Source organism: Emys orbicularis, chromosome 8 (assembly GCF_028017835.1).
Source record: "Emys orbicularis isolate rEmyOrb1 chromosome 8, rEmyOrb1.hap1, whole genome shotgun sequence".
Lineage (NCBI taxonomy): Eukaryota > Metazoa > Chordata > Testudines > Emydidae > Emys > Emys orbicularis.
This window is the reverse complement of record NC_088690.1, coordinates 60,997,735-61,024,676: the sequence shown is the minus strand read 5'-3', so window position 1 is coordinate 61,024,676 and position 26,942 is coordinate 60,997,735. Positions and strand designations below refer to the sequence as shown.

Sequence of the window (26,942 nt, the reverse complement as noted above, 5' to 3'; positions counted from 1 at the left end):
GTACAAACGAGACCCAAAGCAATCACAGTAAAATAAACTGAATAACACTAATATCCTCCTCCCCCCAAAACACAAATATTCCCTCCAGCCTTCAGAAACAACACACAGACCAGACAAGCTGAGCCATCCCAAAGCTCCCCTGGTTTGGAATGCCCTGGTATATGGAAGAGTAAACTGCCTCTATCCGTGGCATTATGTAAATGGACATTGGTCATAACATTTGTACAACAATGAAAGCAGCTGCATTAACCTTAAAGCATCACAGTAAAGATCCCTGTGGGATTGTCCCATGTACAGTTCAGTGCCTTCAAAGGAGAGTTCATCTTGTGTCTTACTCCTGGGGGAATTCTGTGCCAATTTTTTTTTTTAATTCTGCACACAACATTTTAAAATTCTGCAAAATGCTGCATATTTTATTTGTCTAAATAACACTATATAATCCACACCAGTTTCAATTATACCTGTCAGCAACTATGTCTGTAACAATACAGACACCCACAAAATTCCCCCCCCCCCGGAGTAGAGAGTTAAAGAAACCCCTATGACAACCCAGTTTCTGTTTCTCCGCTCCCTCCCCACCAGACCCAGCTGGGGGGGCCAGACACCTGCACTCCTCCTCCCAGAGCCCAGCCATGGGGCACCCCCCTTGCCCAGACACTCGCAACCCCTTTCCCCCAAAGCCCAGCTGTGTGCCCCCCCAGCCCAGACACCTGCACCCCATACTCCTCCAGAGCCCAGGGATCCAGAGGGTGAAACAGCCTGATGCTGGGTCCTGGGCTTGTATGGAGTTCCCTGCACGCTGCCTTCTTCCTTCAGGGTGTGCGGGGAACTGCAGCTGCCAGGAGCTCTCCAGCTCCATCCTCCTCCCCCCAGCATTGGCTTCTATTTGCAGGCTAGGGAGTTGGGCTCTGCCAGGACCAGAGGTCCCTAGTGGCGGCCAGCAGCTCTGCAGTGCCAATTCTGTTGGGGGAAAAGGAAATTCTGTGCAGAACATTAATTCTATGCAAATTCTGCATTGCGCAGTGGCGCAGAATTCCCCCAGGAGTAGTATCTGTACCTTTTTACCTGTGTAGCTGCCTCCACACTAGTGATTTATATTAGGCTGAGATTTTTTTTTTTCATTCTAATTAACCTTTTAGCCTCAAGATAATCAATCTTTTAGCCTTTAGCTCTTAGGAGCCAGGTCTTATTGTACTGCCATAGGACAATAAGTCAGTAGTTGTGGCCAACTTGCATTCCATCCTGAGATCCTCATTTAATACCCCGTTGATTGTGCAGAACACAGTGCTGTTCTGTGCTCAGCTGTCCTTCCTGCAGTCCCCAGGAGGCTGGAAGACATAAACTATGGACAGCTCTCTAGTTCCAGAATTTTCAAGCAAAGATCTGCACTGCAAGGTCTGATTTGTGGGGATGTTTTTCAGAAAATCCAAATGTTACAGGTTATATAGTCAGTTGCATAACCAATAGATTTTATTCCCTTAGGGCCAAATCCCAGTTCCACTCAAGCCAATGGGAATTTTGCCTCTGACATTATGAGGACCATGGTTTGGCTTGTTGAAGATAGTGTAGGAATCACAGTAGGATCATCGCTAAATATACAGGACACTCCTATTTTTATGGGTCTGTCCTGTGTCCTGCCAGCCGAGCTTGCAGGACAATATAGAGTCACCAGGGCACAAAAGTCACTTCACCACTTTCTAGATGCTTCCTTCTGCATAACATTGGACTTTGTTTCCGCTGACTTTTCAGTTCAGTTCTGGGGTGGGCAGCATAGCTGTGTGAATTCTCCCATGATTGGTTGGGATTTTGGAAGGGAATTCTAGCCCAATGCCCAGAACTGGCAAATAGAAGGTCTCTCCTGGGTCTGCCTCTATCACACTGTAGTGCCTAGTTCTTAGCACTGGTGAAACCCCATTCCCCCAGAACATAAATCCCTTGTTACCAAAGAAAGCGCTACAGAGTGTGCAGCCCATAAATGTAATGATCTATTGGTGAGTCTCCAATCCTGTGTCTCTTCTACCCCAGGTGCAGTGTGCATACCATCCTGTATAATCCCCCCCAGCGACGCAGTGATGCTCCCCGAAAACATTACTGTTGACACTATGGACCACCGTCTGGAACCTACCAGAGTCCAGGTAAAGAGTGCGTGTGTGTGGGGGGGTGTCTCTCTGATTAAGGTACACTGAGGCAGAATGGTTCCTGAGCTGTGAAGGTATCATTTTGATTCCATTGTAGCTGGCTCCCGGAGCAGCTTTCAGCAAATTCTGGGGATTAAAGGTGAGGTTTAGCTTTATTTACAGATCGCCTACGTGGTTCCTCCCACCCCCCATCTCCCGTGGCGTTAGAGTAAAGAGTGGCAGGCCTGTGGGAAGAAGGAAGAGAGAGATTGGGAGAAGGAGGGAGCTTGGGAGAGACACAGACCTTCTGGGGAGGGGAGTGTTCAGCAGGGAGACACACCAGACTTTATTCAGAGAATGGTGAGCAAGTTGGAGAAGCCCCTCCTGCTACCAGATGCGAATGTGGAGCGAGCAGCCATCTCTGCCTAAAGAGCAGAGGGAAAGGGGTTCTACCTTAAAACACCCAGGCAATCAGACACAACCACGGAGCTGGATTTAAAGGCACTGGACTTCTGCAGACCAACCCATCTCTTCCCTGGGAGCTGTCGGGGCCTCAGCACCTCTGACAATCAAGCCACCTATTTACATGCCTGAATATGGAATTAGGTGCTTCCTCTTAGACATCTGTTATGGAATGGCCATAATGTATTAAAGGCAGGGCTGGTAGTGCTGCCTATAGTTAACTTCCCGCAACACATCCCATTATAAAACCCAGTTTCAGTTGTTTATAACTTTGCCAATCTTTAACCATTAAGGGTGACATTTTTTAGGCTGGGTGTCGAATTGTTTTGGAACGTTTCAGCACAAATGGCTTAGCCATTTCCGAAAACCAGATTAGGGAAAAATACATTGTTTTGCCCATGTTAAAAAAATTATTCCTGGAGGAGCTCTAGCACCCCGATGCTTTGGAGCAGACACTTGACATTTGGCAGGGAGTGGCCTTTGTGTCATTGCTTGGCCTTGCGTCATCTGCGTGAAAATCCACCCAAATTTGTCCAAGTTATAAACCCTTGAAAAGACTCCATTCACACATGCTCTATAGAGACTTGTTAGACTTTGGCAGCTAAATTCTCCACAGATTCTGTCTGCACTGGGCATGCTTCAGCCCAGGGATGCAGGGGCTGAGCAGGACTTTTCCTGGAATTGCTGCTCCCTGCTGCTTCTAGCTAGAGTGGGGCCAGGCACCAGAACTATGACCACAGAGCCTGTTTCTCCTACGCTCTCAGTGACCCTCTGCCTGGCACCCAGGCAGCCTGGAGGAGGAGGAAACCACCTGACTGAAACGCAAGGGGAGGACAAGAGCTGGGGTCTGAGAAGGGAGTGGTGTGCTAGAAGGAGTAGATTGGAATAAGGCGCATGGGAGGAGGTGTTACTCGGGGTTTTCAGAACCCCCAACAGGCAACTTAACTATTTTACTTTAGACGGTGTAAGGAATAAATCAACAGGGACTCAGTGATTCTGTCTGACCAAGGAGTAATACAGGTAAGCGTGCTCTATCTAAAACTGCAGTTCATTAGATTTAAGCACACACAAACATAAGCAATAGGTCTAGAACATTCCAGATATTTACCTAACATCTGGAACGGTATTGGGTAATTAACAGCAGGTTCGCAGTGGTCAATTGCTCACCCACCGTAGAGAAAGGGTGTCAGGAAAAACGTTTCTCAAGGTGGCTTCAGAGGACTGCTCCAAAGTATACTTTATTAGCTAATTTTTTATCATTAATTTTTATAAAACACATAGGTTATAATGACCCCTACTGTATTATTATTTTTTAAATTTTAATAAACTGTTAATATTAGAAGCATCTAGACTTATGTTTTTTTCATTATTAATGTTTTTAGACTTAGTTGTTTACTTGTTTGTTTGTTTTTATTTTGATTAGCAGAAACTGCCAGCTAGATATGACCTTGCTTTTGAAAGCCTGTTTTTTAAATTAACCCTCTATGTGGTGTTCTATTTTATTAATTTAGGGTGGCTGAATGCACATACTTATGGTTGCAATTAACTTGATTACATTTTGGCGTATACACACCCTTTAAATCCAGGGCAACCGGGGAACTGGAACAGGGGAGCATAGGGGAGTGTGGGAGTGTGAGACTGAGGGGTGCAGGGTAAGACTGAGATCAGATGAGGACCTGGGACTGGCTGGGCGGGGAGCTGGTGAGATGACTGGGACTGACTGCGGCGAAGAGCTTCTGGGGTGGAGGAGGAGAGACAGGACTGGTACAGGGACAGGCTAGAGGGTACACTGACAGAAGGGGTCAGTCTTGAGGGGAACAGGCCCACTCTAGAACCTGGACTGGAAGCCAAGAATCCAGAGCCTCAGCATTCCCCTGCTCTCATCAAATAGCTGTGAAACCCGCTGCCAAAGTGTGTCCCTCTAGAGTTTAGTGGCTGGTTCACAAAGAGGACAGTAACCTACTACAGCTATCAGTCTAGTCTTTCTCTTCCTCTTGGTGCCTCATCCCAGTATCTCCTGATGTGCAAACTGGAAAAACAGAAACTCCATCAAGTGGAATCACATTGACACCACATGGGTCATCATCAGGAATCTTTAGATCCACCACAAAGACCTCTGCCACTTGAGCTACAATGATGAGTACCAGGAGAAAAGCCCATGGGGAAGTTAATAATTCTGTCTTCAGAGCAGCGTTTGAGTAGCGTGCAGTAAATAAGGCCTGGGGCCACCCTTTGACAAAGAGGAGAAAACCAAATATTGGCTAGCTGCTCCTTCAGTGAGCGCTGTCCATCCTGCGCACTGAGTGAGGCATGTCATTGAATACTTTGTCATACAACATATGCACAAGGGAGCCAAATCAGGATAGCACAGGCAACCTTAATTCAGGCATTTCCTAACTAGCGAGTGCTTGAGCCTGCAACTTTAATAATATTCTTGTAATGGTTTCTGTGTGTAATATAATATGCAGTACAAAGACACAGACTAGAAAGTGTCCATCCACTGCTTTGGACTCTTGGGGGATGGAAGGTGCTGCAGAAATCCAGGAGGAGATTTAGGAGCATGAATCCCACTGATTCTTCAGTAGGACTTGTGCTTCTAAATCCCTTAGGTGCTTTTGGAAAGTCTCTTCCCATGGGCCACTGTCTTTAACAAATACACAAAACAACATAGATACAGGAGCTGCAGTCACACACAAAGCCAAAGGAACACTCGCGTCTGGCAGACTTACTAGCAGCTCAGGCTAAACTTCCGCCAGGCGTCTCAGGGCGCTCTCACCTGTTGACAGCTCTGGGGACTCATTGCAGATTGTTTCCAATGCCTGATGGTGGTGAAGTGTGGAGCCTTCACCTCCCCCGACTGCCCTCTCTCTTTCCTTCCCCTCATGTGCTTTCCAACAGAAAGGCTCAAATACTTGGGATTATAACATCCAAAAGCAGCTCCGCCAGGGGTAATATTTCTTAAAATAAAAATGAAACGCGTCAGAGGGGGTGGAAGAGAAGCAAGTAATATTATTGGGAGCCAACGTTCTCTTCCAGCCACCTTTCTCCCCTCCTGGGAGCCTGTAGGAGGCTCAGGGTTACCAGAACTTCATGCCTGTGGATACTCCTGTGCGCCAGTTTGAATCAGACTGGCTGCAAAATCACCGGCCTGGGAAGGGCCCAGTCGGGGGCTGGGGGAGGGCTGTGGCATGTGGGATCGTTAGCTGGGTCTTGGAAGGAGGCCTCGGGTATGAAGGATCATATCGCTCAGCTCTGCAGGACGCCGGCTTTTGGCTTTCCTTCCGCCAGCACCATCGCCTCTCGTGAATGGGGGATGGAGGAGAGCAGGGGAAGGGGTTATTTTAAGAAAATGTCTTCCCTTTGCCAGGACCTGTCACTGAAACATGTTTTATTCGCTTCCTTCGCCTCTGCTCCTTCCTTCCTCCCTCCCTGCTGATAGACATTTCTTTCTTCCCTCGGAGCATGTTTCTTCTCACAGTGCTGGCCGTTGGTCAGGGACCTCTGCAGCAAGAGCTGCCATTCCAGCAGAGAAGAAAAGGGTGGGGGTCCTCAATGAGCCTACTTACTTAGAGTGACATAGGGTCACGCTCCAGTTCTGACTCCGCCACTGACTGGCTTCATGCCTTGGGCAGGTCACTCCATCTCTCTGCCCTAATATCCTCCTCTAGACCATGGGGGGAGGGGTAATACTGCCTTCATCTGACAGGGCTGTTGGGAGGATCAGTTACTTAATGTCTGTATGCTGCTGAAGCGTTCCATGTGGCTGTTAGGTAAAAGGAACTGAACAGGCTCGGCTCCCTCAGCCAGCACTCTGTGCCACTGTCCTGGCTGGAATTCGGAGACCCTGAGTGGAGGGTGGTGGCCTAGGGATAGACTCTCCCTTATGACTGAAGAGGTTGGAATTGAGGAGGGGGCACAGTGAGAACAAAGTTGGGCGATGGGTGAGAGACTGAGAAAAACTATGGAGGTTGGGGGTGGGGGGAGGGGTTAAACAGAGGGGCTGCTCTTTTAGCCCCTGGGAAAGCTGAGAACAGTAGGGGTGATTGGAAGGCCCTCGCTGTAAGGGTAAACGCTGCGGGACAGAGCTGAGAGCATGCTCAGTGCAATGATTATTTACGTGCCCTTGGGCTGCCATCTGCTATTCAAAGATATGTTTATGTCAAGCAGAGGGAAACCCAGCCAATAGGACTGCCCAGCTAGGTGGAACATCCTCACGCACAGCTGGGCTGATAGCTCAGCTAAGCCATGGGCTTCTCGATCGCCCAGCCAGACATTTCAATTCACAGCCATGGGATTGCTCAGCTTCTGCCTCTCTCTTCCTACTTGAGAATCCCCTGTTTATACATCCCAGGATTGCAGTAGCTCTGTTGGCAACAGAGTCATACTGGAAGCTCATGTTTAGCTGATTATCCACTAGTGCTGAGGCCAGACCTTCTTATCTGTGACCATCTAACTGGTGAACCAGTTGAGCATCTCTAGAGGAGCTGACCCGAGTGTGACAAGCCAGTGCATTGAGCCGCCATGTCCCTGGCCTCCACCACCTCTCTGTCGCTCTGGAGAGTTTAATTCCTTTTTATTCTTTAATCATCATCTTCAGAGATGCCAAGTTCTCAGTCCCTGCTCTCTTCAAACTCAACAGCACTCGTACTCGTTAGGCATGGAAGGAAGGTCCCCATCTGGACCTCCTCAGCTGGCAGGAGTTTGGCTATGACAGGATCTGAGGGGTGGTGAGAGAGTGGAATCCTGGTGATGCAGAGAGATGTGATGGTATAATAATTCTAATAGGCTCCTAGGGCACCTTTGCCTTTCCTGAGTCACCTGACAGCGGTTTTCTCCTTTTTCTCCATAGAACATTGTGTGCACTGGCCGGCTGCGATGGCACCCAGACCCTACAGTCATTCACTGCATCCAGTCATGTGAGGTAAGGCCCCTGGCATGAACAGCACTTCGGGCTGGGGTTTCAGACTCAGTCCATCATAGGGGTGGGGCTAGTTTGCCTTGGCAAGAGTTTGAATGGTCTATGGCAGGGTTTTCTGGCTTAGCAAAGAGGCCAGGGTGTGTGTTCTTCATAAGCAAAGGAAAAGCCTGTGCACCAGTTGAGTAACGTGACAATGACAAGTTTGGATTTTCAAAGCACCTTCTCTCCTGCTAGGGTGTCTCCCCTGGTGGGCAAAGCCCAAAAGGTTGGAATAAGTGCCCAGCCTGACTGATCTGAAATCTCCAGATGATGTGAGTTTAGAAGTTTGGTCTTGAAATCTTATGAACAGAGGCTTTCTCATGTGATTTCTGTCACTCTGGACCCAGGCTAGCAACAGGAAGTGTGAAATGAACAACAGTTAGAGATGAGGTCCACACCACAGAGTTAGGAGGCAGATCGGAACTTTCCCAAAGCTTGGGGGTGTAGGGATGAATTTATTCACACTTCTTGGAAGTTCAGGTTCTGGGAGAAGGCTCTTGTCAGCTCTTTTATGCTGTCCTTTATCTCCTGTATCCATAAGACAAGCTGGACAGGAATTTAATTCTACAGGCCACAGCACAGAGCTAATGAATGAATGCAAAAGGGTGAAATAAACGAGTGATGAGCAAGTATGTGTGCCTAACGTGTTTGACCCGCAAGTTCCAGAGGGGGGGGGCTGAATGGCTTAATCGGTCACCAGTTGGTGGAGTGCTGCTGGGCATGAGAATGACACAGACCCATGAGCACAAGACATGTTGTCTCATTGGAGGCAGCTTGCATTTGGGAGCAACTTTACACCGTTTGATCATGTTGTATGGTGCTCCATGTGCTTCTCTTGACTGTGTAGTGTCTCCATGTACTGTATTTATTCCAACGGACGAGTTTTGAGGAGGAACTTAAGCACACAGAGACGGTCAGGTCACCCTCCAGGGCCAGTCCAGGTAAGTAGCAAGTGGATGGCATTACCGTCTCAGGGCTGTTTGGTGAAATGAGTTTGCTGGTTTCAGCCCATCTCCCAGGGAGCCCCTAACCAGTTGCTGCTGTTGACAGTTTCAGCAAAGAAGTAAAGGCCTGAATACTTGTAAAATACCTGCTTCCCCTTCCAGGTCAGGAACAAGGCCTGTGGCAGGGCTGTGTAAAAGCCACTTGCATGGCTCTGCCCTATTCCATGGATAAATAGGAGACTTGAGTCTCCAGGGCTGCCAATCTGGCACATTTCACAAAGCAGGGTTTTAAATCAAAGAGAGTGATTCCTCCCCTGAGTCCAGTGAAGCAACGTAAGTGTCAATAAAGAATTGGGTAGTTATACGGATATCAAGATTATCCAGATTATCATAACTAAAGACAACGAAAATGGTATGGAAGAGCCATTGAGCCTCATGCTTCAGGGCTCTGCACCTCACCTCTTGTTTTGAGCAAGAGCCTTGTAGAGAATGGTGCAGGAGTGCTGGCTGAGGGGCAGCTAGAAGCTACTGCAGTCCCAGCCTCTGCCAGCAGGAGCATTGAGTATGAGAGAGCACCTAGCCACCCCAGGACCTCTGATTATGAGGGAATCACTGGCTGTGCAGGAACTCTTGCTGACTACAGTTGCAGTCTCTTCCAACAGGAGTGACTAGCAGGTGGGGTATAGGAGTGCTGGCTGAGGGCAGGATCCAACCTGTCCCAGCCCTAGCCGGAGTAATTCTAGGGAGCTCTAGCTTCCAAGCCTCCAGCTGGAAATATCAAATCACTTTCTGATGACATTGGAATAATTTACCTTGTCTCCATCATGCATCTGGCACTGGAGCAGTCCAACTGCCCCGTCTCTCCCCGTCTTCCTTCTCCACCCATTAATCTTGCTGTCCATCTGACACTCTCTCTGGCTCTTGCCAAATTCCCCATCCAGAGCGTGGTGAGGGACGTAATGCAAAGAGCGAGAGAGGGATAGAGAGTGTTCGGAGCGCTCATCAGGAAAGCAATTTAGTGTGGAGTGGGCTCTGCAGCTCAAAGGCCAGCGGAACAGCTCATCCTGTGCCATCAGTAGAAAAACAGATGGCAGTGAGGGGGATGGAGGTGGGCATGCAGAGTGTGCCGGGGAAATAAACACCCAGAGGACAGTGTGAGTTGGGAAGAGAGATCAGAAAGCCCAGTGCTGCAGAAGGAAGCCACTGGATGAGGCATTTGGGCGCTTTGTGGCATTGTTTCCTAGGCCACCACATTAACCTCTTCGCTGGCTAAGACTCAGCCCCACACCTCCTAGGCCAAGGGCAGGGAGTAGCCCAGGAGGGACCATCGGCTCCTCCTGATAAGGGAAGAATGAGCAGGCTGCTTCTTCCCCCACCTTCAGTGATTGCTCGGTTGACCTGTGCTGCTGCTCGTGGTTGAGAATTGGCTGCCACCTACAGCTCTCTGCCGCGGTCCCTCTGGCTGCATGGTCTCTTATTCACACTGCATTGTGGGAGTGGTTTAGGCAACTATTTTACTACCCATCTCACTGTTAATTCACCATGAGCTGTCGCCCCATGTGGCTCTCAAAACACCACCCAATCCAAACAATGCAGTGAAGCAAACATGTCTTGGTTCCATTTAGCAGGAGTGGGGTGGTTTGCAAAAACAAATTGAGCACTGGTTTTGAACTCCCAATACCAGATGTGAGCACACTATTTTGGGCATGAGAACCCACCTACGGCTTGCATTCCTTGCCCTCGCGGCACCTGTCTGCACGTCACCATTGCAGGCAGACAGGAAGGGCTAGCTGCATGAGAACTAAGAGCAACATGACAGATGGGCCATCAGCAGATGGCTTCAGAGTGGTGCGAAGATATCAACTTCCAACCCAGTTACCAACACGGTCCTAAGAAGGATGCAAATGGCACCTGAAATACCTAACGATTCTCCTGTGCAGCGCCATAGGGAATGATATGATCTACTGATGGTCCTCAATACAATGTTCTATAGATGTAACAGCTGGTTATTAGGTTTTCTCCCTGTGTCCACCTAGCATATGACTAATAATGAACCGATTGTTCCGATAATCTGATGCAGTGCTCTAGAAGTTCATATGTAAGACTGAGAGGCAGGAATTCCCCGGTTCCTTTCCTGGGTCTGCCATTGACTCATGGTATGGCCATGAGCAATTAACTTACCATTTCTGTGCCTCGGTGAGCCAGTAAAATGTGGGTAATAATTTCCCCTGACCAACAGGGTGAGTGTAGGGATAATGAATTAATGTTTGTAAAGTGTTTTGAAAATATAAAGCACTGCATGAATGTTAAGGTGCAAATTCTGTTCTTGGTTACATGAGTGCAACTTCTATGGAAATCCATGGGAGTCACACTTGCAACTGAGAGCTGAAATCGTCTCTGAGGAATGCTGGGTGGACTCGGCCTACAGATACCTCCACATAGCTCCTCTTGAAGACACTGAAAGTTGTGTGTGTAGATCTGAGGGCAGAATGTAGCTCCTTATAATTGAAGGGGACATCAGACTTCCGATCCTCATGACACAGGCTGTAACAAGGACACAAATTGGCATCACATTACACAGGGTGGATTTGATTTAAATCAAATTGATTTAAATTACTAGTCAGGAAGACTCAATTTAATCATGGATTTCTACATAAAAGTGCATTCTTGTTGCTTGTTATAACCTTAATACATATTCTTCACAACTCAGAGATAGATGTAGGTTTCATTTTTAGAAGGTACACACTATACATTTTTAAAGTGATTTATTTTGAAAACTTTTCAGATTAGTTTTACAGCTATATCAGAAAATAAATGATTGTTTGGTTATTTCATTTACCAAAGGTAATTGAAGCAGATATTTACAAAGTCACTGGGAGGTGAACTATCTCCAATTCAACAGGTTAATCATTAATATTTGGAGGATTTTCTTGCCAGGCTGTATTAGGAGGAGAACATCACCAGACAGACATTTAAATTGTTTTATTTAACTAAAACAACAACGTTATGTATTCTGGATTTTTTTCTTCAACAGCAAACATAATATTTTAACAAAACAAGCATATGAATTTTTGAATTTAATTAAACATTCAAGTTTTTTAAAATCAGGTTTGTTTCTGTTAAAATTGTTTTTAACTAAAATAGTTAAATTAAATATTAAAAAAAAAGCAAAAATTAAATCAACTATGTCAGCCTTGTCCAGATCTATTCCATCCCCAACAATCTTCTATTCATTGAACTTTTTGAAACTTTGCACTTTTAGAGAGAGGTAAGGGATTGACTCTATGTGCACAAATTTGTAGAGGGACAATAGGGTTGAGGTCTGTTATTTCTCACCTCTATATATTATTTATTTAAAAACATTTTTGCTGTTAACAAGTATGTTATCTCTGGAAACACAAATCCACAGTTTGAGAACTGCAAAACTAAGCATCTCTGATGGTATCTTCTAGACTGAGCACTGAGTCCCATTGGGTAGATAGAAAGATTAACCTAAATAATCTATACAGAAGCCCCTGGAACTCCATAAGATTGGATCCCTAATCCATGAACTATTGGAACTCATTTACAAAACTTTTCTTAATCATTACATGAATATATTGTCTCATACTATAGAATTAGAATTTATCATCCCTGTTCCATAATGAGATATCTTTGAGCTATAATGTATCTTAATTAAAACTATCTTTAGATAGGTTTTTTCCTCAAAAAGCATTTAATCAAAAAAAATGATTTAAATAAAAAAATCTGATTTTTAAAAAAAAATCATTGATATTTTTCCACCCTGAAATTACAGGCAGTTCTCAAACCAAGTGTTTGGAATGTTTCTAGGTGTTGTTTTATTGAAAACTGGAGTAACGGGCTAATCACTAATAACTTTATTTGGGAGCTTTTCATTCACCAAGTGTTCTTTGCCTTGTCGTTACCTCATATAGTGAAAACCAGCCGAGTGCTCCCGTTCACCCTCTCCCATAACACAAGAACAAGGGGATACTCACAATCTCAGGGCAAGGTCCACACTGCACACGCGGGGTGGGGGGGTGATTGCAGAAAGTTTAGGCATAGACCCACTAGCTTTAATCTAGCTGGTGTGGCTAAAAAATAGCAGTGAAGATGTGGTGGCTCAGAGGTCTGTAGGGGTTGTTCAAGACCACCCAGAATCCTGGATACATATTTGCATTCCTAGCCCGCACCAGGGTCAATGATGCTGCATCTTCTCTGCTATTTTTAGCCGCACTAGCTAGATTAAAGGTAGCATGGGTGTGCCTACACATGCTGCAATCACACCTCCGATTGCAGTGCAGACATACTCTCAAACAGAGAGAGACATGCTCTCAAACGGAGAGTGGCGGCGCCCTTCCAGCAGCAGCGCAAAAATAAGGATGGCATGGTATGCTATTGCCACCCTTACTTCTGCACTGCTGCCTTCAGAGCTGGGTGGCCAGAGAGCGGCAGCTGCTGATTGAGGGCCCAGCTCTGCAGGCAGCAGCGCAGAAGCAAAGGTGGCAATACCATACCATGCCATCCTTGCTTCTTCGCTGCCACTGGTGGCAGCTCTGCTTTCAGAGCTGGGCTCCTGGCCAGCAGCTGCTGCTGTCCAGCTGCCGAGCTCTGAAGGCAGCGCCGCCACCAGCAGCAGCACAGAAGTAAGGGTAGCAGTACCGCAACCCCCCCTACAATAATCTTGCAACCCCCCCCCACAACTCCTTTTTGGATCAGGACTCCTACAATTACAACCCCTTGGAATTTCAGATTTCAGTAGCTGAAATCATGAAATTTACTATTTTTAAAATCCTATGACCATGAAAATGACCAAAATGGACTGTGAATTTGGTAGGGCCCTAGTTATAAGGACTATTGATCCTGAAGCTTCTAGGAAACACATTATCCCCAGCAGGAGTCAGGAAGCCACTTCCCTTCTATGACATCAGATGGCACAATCGGTTGTATCGGGAGGATTTTGCGCCTCACTTGGAATCATCTGGTCCTGGCCACTCTTGGAGACAGGATTGCAGATTTGATGGGCCATTGGTCTGACCCAGTGTAGCAATTTCTATGTTCCTGGTTGTAAATCAGCTCTTAACAAAGGTGGTTCTGTAGTCAAATCTGTTCTGGCATGTGATGACTCACTCCTTCTGTGTGGGTGGCCAGCAGGAGCTCTGTGTTGCTGCATTTCAGCCGACACCTCTTGCTGTACTCTTTCTAGGAAAAAGAGGAAATTGGACAGCCTTTATTTGACTTAGTCTTGTAATAGCTTTAAGTCTCTACCCTTGGATCCCACAAGCCTTGGATGCTGCGTTTTGGGGGGGCTCCTTAACTCCATGCCCTCAGCTCAGTTCTCATGCCGGGTGATGGCCTGTGATGAGTAATTGGATCACCAGCCTTCATAGCATAGCAAAGGGAGACATGGCATCGCCTTTAGTCCATGTTTTAAGTTAGCTGTCAGGCTGTTGAGATGAAGCTATTGATCCACCTCTGAAATCAGGACTTTGCTCCCGGGAAGCTGCAATAGATACTTGGCAAAGGGGCACTGGAGGGAGGGAGGGGGAATTGAGTGTGTTTGTGTAATAACAGCAGCATTGTGTGTGCGTGAATATGTGATCTGTACCTAGGCATGTACACACACGAGTGTAGTTTCTCTGAGGTTAGTAGTAGATCCTAGCAATATTTCAATCCCTAATTCAATCCATCTGTGGCTGCATTCCACAAATTCTCTCTAATCCTGGCCCTGCTTTTATGCCCTCTCCCTTCTCTCTCTCCAGCTTGTTTTATATACATATTCCAGACCCAGGCCTTAGGTGGCCAGCCTGTGACTCCTGCTCGCCATATAGGAACCTGGGAAGCATTGGCTTCTTGCAGCATCTGGGGGGCGATGGGGAGGGGAGGGAAGCCTGAGGTAGTCTTTGGTGCCAAGTCAGAGCCACTGTAGCACAGAGTTCATGTGTTCCTGTGCTGTGATGGTGACAACAAAATCACTCCAGGTCTGTGGAAAGCTTATCTCTCTCCCCAAAACAAATTGGTCCAATAACAGATATTACCTCACCCACCTTGTCTCGCTAATAGCCTGGAACTGTCATGGCTACAACTACACTGCATACAACTGTGTAAATATGGCAGGGGCTCAATTGTGCAATAGGATGGGTGCCCCCAACTCCCAGTGGAGTCAACGAGCGTCAGAGGTGGTCCCACCCCTTGCAGGACTGGGATGCCCTTGTCTTCAAGTCACAGCTGATTGAAAAAGCTGAAGTTTGACAAGCTGGGTTCTGTTCTACCACATGTGGCAGCACTAAAACTGCCAACCGTCCCAGCGCCAAGTTCCCCATTCCTGGTGATGTTGTAAGATGCAGAGACAATGCAAACAGAGAATAAACCAATGGGGGGCAGGTTGCTGTTTGGACAGTCACTTCTCTGACTGGAAGCCTATCATACCCGACTCAAGATGATAAGTTCTTTCTGGCACCAATAGCGCATTCCCTCCCCCTGCTGTGTTCAAACAATTCCTCGCTTGCTCTTTTGTCAAGAACTTCTGGAAGAAAAAAAACATCCTCTTTTTTTGAATCCTGTTTGACTTGGTTTTCGGAGGGTTCATGAGGGACAGGGAGGGTTCAGACGTCAAAATCCCCCTCTCCAGGGAGCTATATAGTTAAAGGGGTAGATAAATATGGTTAAGAAATCTCAAGGGGCTGTTATTTGAAGAGGAAGAATTACCTCCTCTTGGCCTTGCTGTTTTTCTAGGGACCCCTAGTGTTTGATGTGTTGGGGTCAGGACCATGGGCCCTTGGTTGGAAAGTGGAAGCATCTATGTTCAAATCTTTCCACTCCTGTAAGGTTCCTTCCACACTGCAAATAGAACAATATTGTATGCAACCAGTCTTTGATATGCTCATCTGACATCATCCTAGTTCATAACATGATTTGTCAGGGCTACCCTGCAATGCTTTTCCTGGCACAAGTATAGAATCATAGGACTGGAAGGGACCTCAAGAGGTCATCTAGTGCAGTCCCCTGCACTCATGGCAGGACTAAGTATTATCTAGACCATTCCTGACAGGTGTTTGTCTAACCTGCTCTTAAAAAACTCCAATGATGGAGATTCCACAACCTCCCTAGGCAATTTATTCCAGTGCTTAACCACCCTGACAGACGGAATAAATTACACTGTATGTGTCAGTTACATTGTCCTGTCTGCTTCTACCTCATTGTACAGGCCCATTTGCATGAATGCACTGTGGACAGCTATCCCATACTGCCTCAGCCGCTAGTGCTAGGAGCAGAGGATTGAGAATGCTTTTCATAGAGGGTAATGCACTTTGAGATGCCCTCCTACATGGAAACTTGGAAGGAAAGGCGAACTAAGCTGGTTACACACAAATGTGGTCATGTCTGTACATGTACTGAAAGCTGGTTACAGTCTGACAGTCATGTTAGAGCCCTGCTCCTAGGCAGGGTCAAAACACAAGACAATCACACAGGACATACCCAGGATTTAGCCTGGCTGCAGAACATGATTAAAGTCCCATCCACACTACAGCTTAGAAAGGAGTTATAACCAAGACCCCTGGCTCAGTTGTGTTTGTAGGGTAGGTAGGTCCTAGAAACCATGGGTAAATATGTTTTGTGTGTGGAATCAACCGTGATACAACCTGATTACAAACTTGCTAGAAATCTGTTGTGTAGGCAGATCCTTAACTCATAGCTCTGTTTATTCTGCCTACTGCACTGGGCTATGATCTCCCCTGAATTCCTAAGCATAACTAGGGTTGGGCCTTTGTCTGCTCTTGGATGAGGGATCTCCTTGGTGTTGCAGAAAGTGGCGCTGATGTTTCATTAGGTAGTTCATTCCCCTCTGACTCAGTATTGAAGCCGGGCTCCAATATGGTATATAGAAAGGCTGTGCTGCAGTGCGTGCCATCTTTTGTAGGAGATGTAAGACCAACATGCTGGTCATTAAAGACCACATGGCAGCTTTGAGAGCATGGATGTTAAAATGAGTGTCCTGGCCAAATAGTAGTTTGAGTGGCAAAATGTTGTCTTGCTAAATAGTGTTCTCCTTCCCTTCCTGTCATAAGCTGTTTTGTGATGTTGCTGTGCACTGTTAGACAGATGCCTTGTTCCGCCTCAGAAGTGACTGCACTTCAGCGGTGGGAGAACTGATTCCTCTCTAAATTCGGCAAGGCTCTGAAAGTCCTTTGTAATGAAAGGGGCGACGTACCGGAAAGGTGCTTGTGGAACTAGTGTTATAAAGGAGGAGGATGGTGGCCTCTAGAGGACTGGTGTGTGCGGTGAAATTATCACACTGCCCTCTGCATGGGGACGGCTGGGCTGGTTAGCAATGAATATGGCCTTTCACAGGGACATCAAGTGATCTTGCTCTTTCTCCCAGGTCAGGTTTATGGGGAAGAAGCTCCTCATATCACTCGTAAGTGCAACATCCAGTTGGCTAAGGAATGGTGATAATGGGCTCTGAAGAGAGTCGTCTCCGATTCTCTTTAGCCACTTGGTTGGTCTCTGGTGTTGAGGACCTCCAGAGAGGGTGGTTGAAGTGGTGAGTAATGGGGGAGAGGGCAGGAGAGGGGAAAAATAATCCCCACCCATTTCCAAAACACAGTCACCATCTGGCATGGTCCAAGGCAAGTACCTTTCCTCTCTTCTCCAGGAGCATTTTCCACCTGCTCCCATACTGCTATTCACAGAGCTGCACTTTCGGCACCATGAATACCGTGTTCTCCCCCTCCCCAGTGTTAGGAACCTGGAAATGCCAAGGCAAATCTCAGTGCTGGTTTTTTTTAGTAAAGTTCTAGCCCTTTTTCTTGAGAAGATAGCCTGGAACGTGCAAAGCAGCCCACTCCAACAGAGACCCATCAGCTGGGCTGACGGAATGCCACTGCTGTGTCTCTTAAAGACCAGGAGTTTGTTGTGGTTCCCCATGGCGCTGATGGTGCCAGAGCAGCCAACCTGGCCTCTAGTCACAAGGAGGAGCAGCAGCTCAAGCGCATGGATGGCAGCACAGGCTGCGGAGGAAGCTCAAGCCTGAAAGCAAGAGAGTCCTGGGTTCTAAGCCAGGCTCTGGCACTTACCCTCTCCCTGCCTGCTGTGGCATCAGTTAAGTGAAGTCACTTCACTGCCTGAGGTCCAATTAAGTGATTTGGGTGTCACAATTTCCTGGGTGCCCCACTGGAATTCCCCAGGGCTTGATGCCTGCTGTGCCCATTGACTTCAGATGGAGGTGGGGGGTGCTCAGCACTCTGGAGAACCAGCCCCAAACATGGCAAGTTGGGCACCTAGAATCTGAGGCACCCCCAATCGCTGGCCGCTTTAGACAGTGCAGACCTGACTGTAAAACGGGCTCAGGGATAGCCGCTAGACAAGAGAGCTGGGAGGGTTAAACCTGCCAGTGATTGGGGTCTAATGGCCCTCATTTCCTATTTGGAAAACTGCTGCTGGAAAACTTTACTGCTGCTGACAGATTAAGGGCTGGATCGCAGCCTAACACATTCCTGCAGAGGGAATAAGGAGGCAGAAGGCACCCCATTGCACCAGCTACCTCCAGCACAAGAGCCTTGGTTCTGCCCCTCATTGCGCCAGGCAATGCAGATGTGCCAGGCCCTGGTGGACATATATTGCAGGGAGTATCCTCCGGAGCAGGGGGGGGAATCCAGGAAGTAGCTTGTTACTCCACTTCTGAGGCAGTGTAACTGCTCATTGCCCCTTACGCAGCACTTGGGCTGCCAAAGGCATGACTGGTTCCCAGACAGACGAAGGACAGAAAGGGAAAGTGAGGTGAAGGGACTTGCCCGTGGTCACAGAGTAGGTCAGAGGCAGAGCAGGAAATAGACCCAGCTCTCCTGACTCCAGTCTAGGGACATGGATAAAATGCCTGCTGTTGAAAGATTTAAAAGCTAAGAACAGTTTAGCTTAGAGAGGGGACATGTTAGTGGTGGAAAGAAGGTAAATCAGACATTCCTATTGGTCATCCAAAACCAAGGGGACTCTGCAAATAGGGAAGATGAAAGACAAGGAGGTGAAATGACTTGCCCTAACTCAGTGGCTTTCAACCTTTCCAGATGACTGTACCCCTTTCAGGAGTCTGATTTGTCTTGCCTACCCCCAAGTTTCACCCCCCCTTAAAAACTACTTGCTTACAAAATCAGATATAAAAATACCAAAGTGTCACAGCACTGTTACTGAAAACTTGCTTACTTTCTCATTTTGTCTGTATGAAATTTTAGTTTGTACTGACTTCAGTAGTTCTTTTTCTGTAGCCTGTTGTAAAACTAGGCAAAGCTCTAGATGAGTTGATGTACCCCCTGGAAGACCTCTGCATACCCCGCAAGGATATGCGTACCCCTGGTTGAGAACCACTGCATACTGCAAGCTGGAGGCAGAGCCAGGAACACAGTATTCCAGTAACTGACTCCCATTCTGTTCTTTGCCTGATATACACCCCCCACCCCACCCCCAGTGATACTGTACATATTGTATGACCTCCTTTAGATAATCAGCATTGGGCACTTTCTACACAGGCAGTCGGGATCCTCAGACCCCAACATCACTGGCTACCCATTGTTCCCCATCTTGTCTCTCTTCCTCAACATCTGTCACCTTCCCTCTGTCTTTTGTTTGCCTGTTCTCTCTCTCTCTTTCTATTGGCTGATCACTATCTCTCATCTAATGACAAATAGATGGAAAATCAATGACCCTTCTGATAGTAACTAACCTCCCTAGCCACAGCCAACTGCTATTCCGACATGAATATCTTCAGCTCCTCCAGCCTTGTACATTGTTTTTCTTTTTGTGTAAGATCTGTACAAGAACTTGGCAGAAATCAGATACAAGTGGGTCAGGAGGCCCTGGTGGTTTTTAGGGCTTGTTTTCCATAACCCATTCTATCCTGTAGCATACTTAGCGGGAATGGCTTGGCAGGAGATCTAACCCACAGCAAGAGGCAGGCTGCTGAGGGCAGCATTTCAGGCTGGGTGCTGCTGGAGTACAAAGCCCTGGTGTTTCCTTACACACGCAGAACCAGTACACGAGCAGAAGGCACTGGGGACTTGTCTTTGAGAGCAGAGGAGTGCTAGTCGGGCCGTGTGTGGCATCTTCTTGTTTAGCACCTCTTGCCAATTCTGGTTTTGTCTCTTCTTCCCACTGGGGCTGCTCTGGGGAAAACAGGGAGGGTTCACTGCAAATGCAGGACTAGTCCAAGGATGCACACCCTGGTGCCCCCAGACAATCCATGTACTCACCCAGAGACACAGAAGATCCTATAAACACCATGAAGGACTCACCCATCATCAGACTGTGCTTAACTACAGACTCCAGTACTGTCATTCTAAGAAACAAACCAAGCGGAGGCCTGAGCCTGTGTTGTCCTCACCCCAGAGCTCCCAAGAAGAGCAGGAGCACCAGAAAGGCAGGATGGGGCCCGGGTTTGCCCTTTTGTCTGCACATTGCACCAATTCACATCAGAAATTGTGCTGGATCTTCGGTATTCCCCTCCCCCAAGTGGATGTTGGAACCATTGACCTGCAGTTAATTGATGCCACTTGCACTGGCATCCAGCAGAACCACCAAGTACCAAATATGGATTTGGTCATATTTTTACGTCCTGGACTGTTTCTCGTAACTAAGACATTGAGATTGGTTGCTGCCGCCATGCCAATAAGATATGGAGGGGCCCCCACCTCAGCACTGCGTGCCCTATTGAATTGGCACAGCAAACCCCACCAGCATCCTGGAGTTGTGCTCCCATCCATTCTGCTCTTGCTGTGCTGCGTGTCCTGGCAGAGCCAGCATTCAGTCCCTGAGAGTTCTCTGCTGCCAGGCTGGCGCGGCACTTCAGAGGAGCAAGGCAGAAGAAATGTCAAGATGCATTTTTTTTAACATCCCAGTAGATTTGCAGATATCAACCCTAACTCAGTAGCCCCACATGTGAAATATGCTGACCTTTGCAATGGAGGCACGTCTGAGCCAAATCCAGGATCCAGATGCCATCCCCAGATTCTGGCCAAGGTCGGCTTCAGGTCAGGGTCCAGATGTTTGCAGCTGGGGCCCATCACTGCTGTGCAATTCCACTTCCCAAACATCCCTGTAGCTCCGTAGAACCTCCTGACGTCTCATCCATCTCCTCCTCGCCCCATGGCACCAGCATCAAGCAAGCAGCCTCGTGGGCATACTTGCCCAAGGGTGCCCGATGTTTGCCCAGCCCTCAGTTTGCTATTGTCGGCATTGTCAGTTATCTTGCATCACCTCTTTCCCCCAGGGTGTCTGAGAGCTGGTGTCATGAGGCTGACCCTGCATCTCCATATTAGACCTGCCCCTCCATCAGAGCTAACTACAGTGTCATGGCACTGGTGCTAGGGTTAAGTCCTGGCGTAATTTAGCGAGGGCCGCAGGGCTTTACTCTGAGAGTATGTCTATACTGCATGCTAAGCTCAGGTTTGTGGGACCCAAGCTTGTGGACTCAGTGTTCCCAAGCTGTGTTTGAGCATCGACACTGTGTTGTAAACCTGGGTTTACAATTGCTGGACCCAGGTCTCACAGCCATGCTAACACGTCCATACTGCATTGCACAGACCATCTGACTCAGATCTGCCTGCTTGACTTGCGTCCACACTGCAGAATTACAGGGTTTGGACCCGAGTCTCACTGGGACTCGGACTCTAAGCCACCCCCCAGCAGGTTCCTAGGACCTGAGTCCTGAGTGCTTGCTGACCTGGGTCAGACTGATTTGTGTGTGGATGGGAGGGGGGCTTGGGCTCTAACCTGAGTTAGAGTTTGGTCTTATTGTGCAGTGTAGACATACCCCGAGTGAATGAGTAGTGATTTCAGGATCTGGCCCATAGAGATGAGGATCATGTGCTCCCCTCCTCAGACAAAATGGGTTTGAGTTGGGGGGTTTTAGAGTTCAGAGAGTATCCTTTATTTGTTTACATTTTAATTAAAAGTTTTCTGGATTGAACTCCCCTCTTTCTGTGCAAACCTGGTGGCACTGATCCCGAGGTGCACTCACTAACCTGGCCTCCCTGCAGCAGTTAAAATGCAAGGTTGGGAAGATCCTGTGATACTATTGCTCGACCTACTGGGATTAACAGTCCTCATCCAATGGGAGTTGTTCCATTGATGTCAGTGTGCTTTGGATCAGAGCCGTGGTGATGTTCCACACAACAGTGCAAAACCCCAGGAATGCTGATGCAGGTGCCAGTGCCAAATCCCTGAATACTGATTCAAGTTGCCCCCTTTATCATTCTGCATTGCTGTCTTCCAAGGTCATTGAGGGTATGACTATGCTGCAGTGTAAGCCCAGGGTTAGTAGAACTTGAGTTAGCAGACCCTGGGCTGGTTAACCTAGGGCTTGAGCTTCTACACTCCTTTGTAACCGTGGGTTAGGAATTGTTAAACCCAACCTGGGGCTCCAGTATCTACAATGGGCCCAAGTCCAACCACCCATATCCTAGACTTCCTAACGCCCTCCTAAAACGTGGCTGCTCTAGCTCTGTTTGTGGTTCAGTGTTGGAAAACTTGACTGTCTACCAATTTGACTGTGCAGAGGACAAAGAAAGTCGGCCCATGGAATTGTGGGATACTTTTGGTGGACTCCAAGAGCATGAGCTCAGTGGGGCTGTGTCCATACTGCAATTCAATAGGGCTTGAATCTTGGGTCCAGGCTTGACTCAGGTGCGGACCCTCCACCTTTGTGAGGTCCCGGGACACTAGTTCCGAGCCTGGGTTAGCACAATTTATGTATCAATGGAAGGGGGACTAGTATTGCATCTGAGTTTGAACCCTGGGCTTACATTGCAATGCAGACATACCCTCAGGGTCAAGCAGCAATGCGGAGAATGAGCTGTGTTGCCTGGGAGGTCTTCCCCGTCTTCTTTCATATAGAAATAGCAACATTTACAAGCTAATAGAAAGGTTTGAAATCCAATTAGGGCTTCAGGAGAAGCCGAGTCTACCTTTGCTATACCTCCTGGAAATGAAAAGATGGGGTGTTCCTTCACAATGTGTTCAATGGTTTGGAGGTCTCCGCATTCACACTGTGTCCATCCGTCATTCTCCAGTTGTGCATCAGTTCCACGCATCTTCCATGTAATGTCCTAATTCCATGATAGTCTTCGGTGGAACAAGAACCCAGACAGTTGGACAGTGGGTCATCTGTGTGGGAAACCAGGTTAGGCAATTGTAATAGTACCTTCTAGCCTTAAAATCTGTGAAACTGTATCAAGCACATTCTTTACAGACTGGGTCTGAACTGGGCTTTTCCATCTAGCCATTGAGAAAATGTAACTGTGGGGATAGAAGGAGCAGACGGCCCACTGGTGTCAAGAAACTTTCTAGAGAGCCCTGATGTTCGTTACTGGGTGAGCCGTTCCCTGCATGGATCATGGGCAAAGCACATTGTTAAGCCAATGGTACCAGAGCCAACAGAAACCAGAACTGATATTTGTACATGGAGTGTTAGGTCTCAAACAAAAATACCCCGTTTTCTCAGTGGGTGATTGTGGAGTGAAGCAGGGTGGGGACAGAGATATGGGGAGCTGCTATAGAATATGCTCACACAGACCTGTGAAGAGCCCAGAGTAAATAGGAGGAAGAATGTGTAGCTCATTTGTCTGAAGTTTCTCACTCACTGCAGTCAGCTTAGCAATGTAGTGCAATGGCTTTACAAATTGCAGGGTCCTGAGATGTCTAAGGGTCATGGAGGCCTCCCTGGCCTCAATGGAGAGAAGTGCCCAGGGGCTTTGGCCAGCATTCAGCTCTGTTACCTTCTGGGCCCTCACTGTGTGGCTCAGAGCTGATTTCCTTTCTACATGCCTGGCTGCCTCAGGAGGGGGAGGAGGGAGAGAAAAAATAATAAAATAAATGACACTCAGCAACAGAGGGATGGCCAAGAAAAATATTTAATCCAAACAATGAACTTTGATGTTTCCTCCCACAGTCTGCATTCCGAGCCAGCTTCCATGGGCAGGCGGGAGGAGCCAAGAAATGCCGGGCTTGCTGCCTCGCCAGCTTGTGTGTGTATATGTGCGTGCAGCACACGCGCGGTGAGGACGCTGCGGTGTAGCATTACTGCAACTGGCTCCTGCTTTCGCTGCTGCCCTCCCATGTGCTTAGAAGAGGCCAAGATTATCAGAAGGGACTAGTGGTTTGGGAGGGCCTGGATTTCTAGGAGCCCAGCTTGTGGGCCCTGGAGGAGAGGGCTCAGTGCTTTCTGAAAATGGGCTCCTTTTTGTCTGTTAAAGAGGCAGCCAGAATAATTGGACATTTGTGAAGAGCTTAGCTAGAAAGCCTGCGGCAGGAAGGAAGGGAGAGCATGCAGTGTAGGGGGCTGGGAAAGGGGAACAGTGGAGCTGTTACTGACATTGACAGGAGCCCCCTCCAGCATGTGCATCCTTCATTCCATTGCCCCCTCCCTCCCTCTGCCCCTCCTCCCAGGCCGGCCCATACTGCAAAGCATATGGTAACTGCATAAGCCGTATGTGACAACAGTTCCCTTGGACTCGTGTCCTGATGTGGTGAGACCCTGAGATTCGCTTAGTGATGCAACACCTGGAGCTGGAGGGTGCTTGTGGCAAGTGTCCTAAAATCCTTTGATTCAATTTCACCTGCTCCTGCAGTGCAGGTTCGTAACCAGCCACTCCATGGAAACCCAGTGATCACAGACCGTAGTGGTGACTCCCAGACATGAGCCTTACTCACAGTGCTTTCCTCCTTGTTACCCCTCCTCCCTGACAAATATCTTTGCAACAGCTCCAGAGACGCATTCTGCATTGTTCCCCCTCCAACTCATCTAATGTAATCTCCCAGCTCCAGCGCCCCGGGGTGGCCATGGAACCGTGACTGTACCAAGGGCAGTAACAAGTGAGGAAGTGGTATTAGAAGAGCAGTAGCAAGAGCAACAGTGGCGGTGGTAGAGTGGGACTGTGAGCAGGTCTTCACTACAGGGGGGGGTCGATTTAAGATACGCAAATTCAGCTACGCGAATAGCGTAGCTGAATTCGACGTATCGGAGCCGACTTACCCCCCTGTGAGGACAGCGGCAAAATCGACCTCCGCGGCTCCCAGTCGACGGCGCTTACTCTCACCTCTGCTGGTGGAGTAAGAGCGTCGATTCGGGGATCGATTGTCGCATCCCGACGAGACGCGATAAATCGATCCCCGAGAGATCGATTTCTACCCGCCGATTCAGGCGGGTAGTGTAGACCTAGCCTGTAACAGCCTGGCAGCTCCACTTTCTCTCTGGCCGTTCATGTTAGCAGTTCTCCATCTTCAATACTGAAATGTGGCTTGTGGACTGTTGAGTTTTCTCTCCATCCTCGTAATATATTTCTCAATCCTTTACTGCCTAGTAATCTGTCTCTGATATTGGTTTGGAATGTACAGTGGACAAGGAGTATGACACGCAATAATTATTGGCTCTCTTGCCTAACTATCCAATTTGCATGGACAAATGATTTGCGCAGGCATGTCCAAGGTTTTGCATGTGCAAAACCAAAGGCACAAAATAGAAGTGTCAAATAGTGAGTGTGCAGGAACATACAAACTCCTGCCACTTTTACCCAATTTTCTAAGATGGGATATTGAAGCAAATTCCTTAGTAGGACCTTAAAAAGGATTTGATTCATGCAGTATCATTAAGGATAAAGGGCCGCACGTTGCTGTCAGTTACACTGGTATAAATCTGGAATCATTCCAACGAGTTAGGAATCTGGAATTCCTCTAGTAGAATAGGATAGAGATCACAGGCACTTTCAGTCCCCATTCTACAGTGCAGAAGTGAATCAACAGCTGGGGTTAGGAAGGAATTCACCCCTCCTGCTAGGGTAGTATTACATAATTGGCCAGGTGCACTGTGTACTTCTTTTTATCACCTTCCCCTGAAGCATCTGGTATATGCCACTGCCAGAGGCTAGATACTGGAACTAGATGGACTACAGATCTGTTCTGCTATGGCAAATCCTACTTGCCTAAAAAATCATTTTCATCTAAATGTCCATGGCAAAGCTCCAAACACACAGATATTTATGATATTCATAATTTATTTTTCACATTCAAGTGCATTCCTAGGATCCATCTACTTTATTCATCTGCCTTGTTTATCTTCTCTGTCACTGTGTGTGTGTGTGTGTGTGTGTGTGTGTGTGTGTGTGTGTGTGTGTGTGTGTGTGTGACTTTCTCATGTTTCCGCACAGTAACTCAGCCCATCATAAGGTCTTGTAGGACTGATCTGAATCCTGATCCAACTGCCCCCGATGTTGCTGGAAAGACCCCCATCAATTTCAGTGGGAAATAGATTGGACTCAGGATGAGCATTTTACGCATGTCTCTAAAGTGTATAGCAGGCTCTGTTTACTTGGGAAAGGAGCCAACTCACAGCCAGTAAGCTCTGCAATGGATCTCAAGAATTTGCAGAAGTAGTGAACTGGAAAGTGTGTGTTGCACAAGACATTCTTCCCCACAGGGCATCTCTCTGCATAGGGTGAAACCATACGACAAAGCCCTCTGAAGTGCCCCTATTCAGTAGATTTTATTATCTAAATAGACAATGTGCAAACACACAAGGAGTGGGGTGGGGCGCAGCATGAGATTTGTAACAGCCCTTTCCTGGTTTCCTTCTTTCCTGATTTTTTAAAATGTTATTTTTAATTCTTCCCTATTCTGTTGTTGTTGTTAAGGCTATTTACATATTCAGACATTTTATATATTATCATTATTATTGATTACTGTAGCAGCTAGAGATCCCGAGTAAGATCAGGGCCCTGTTGTACTAGGCACTGTACAAACACACAGTGAGAGACAGTCCCTGCCCCAAAGAACATACAGCCTACATAGACAGGGTAAAGGGGGGTGAGATTTACTGAAACAGCCCAGCTCATTTGCTCTGCTCTGCCAAAGCAAAGCAGACACCAACCCAGCTTAAGCTTCACATGGCCAATGTAGCCAGCGTAAATATCTAATTCATTTCCCCCGTCTATGTAGTTCGTTTCCTTTCTGAATGTCTCTAACCCTGGACAATGAAACCCATCTAGTCATTTTCACTGGCTCACATGCACTAGCCCACTATTGTTGTATTTGGGGATCCATCTCTTCTTCCATTGCTTAAATCCAAAGAAGCTGTTTGCGCTGAATTTTTTACATTTCTATTAATAGCTGATGTGCATAAACCTTCCTTTATAAAACTTTCTATTTGCTTCCCATGAATCCTAAATTAGAATAAAAAGTAGCCTGTGTATGTATGTATATGTCTGTTTCACACCCACATCACTGCACCCGTCGAGAAATTGTACTTGAACAGGAGTGGGCAAACTTTTTGGCCCGAGGGCCACATCTGGGTATAGAAATTGTATGGTGGGCCATGAATGCTCACAAAATTGGGGTTGGGGTGCGGGAGGGGGTGAGGGCTCTGGCTGGGGGTGTGGGCTCCGGGGTGAGGCTGGGGATGAGGGGTTTGGGGTGTATGAG

General features: G+C 47.6%; 1 protein-coding gene across 1 annotated transcript in view; it reads left to right on the top strand.

Moving 5' to 3' along the window:
• Positions 1-26,942, top strand: part of PAPPA2 (pappalysin 2) — a 167,144-nt gene that overhangs the window by 121,445 nt on the left and 18,757 nt on the right. The window contains exons 19-20 of the mRNA XM_065409588.1: positions 2,026-2,135; positions 7,429-7,500. Coding sequence (XP_065265660.1) covers positions 2,026-2,135; positions 7,429-7,500 — 182 coding nt within the window. The remainder of the gene's footprint in view (positions 1-2,025; positions 2,136-7,428; positions 7,501-26,942) is intronic.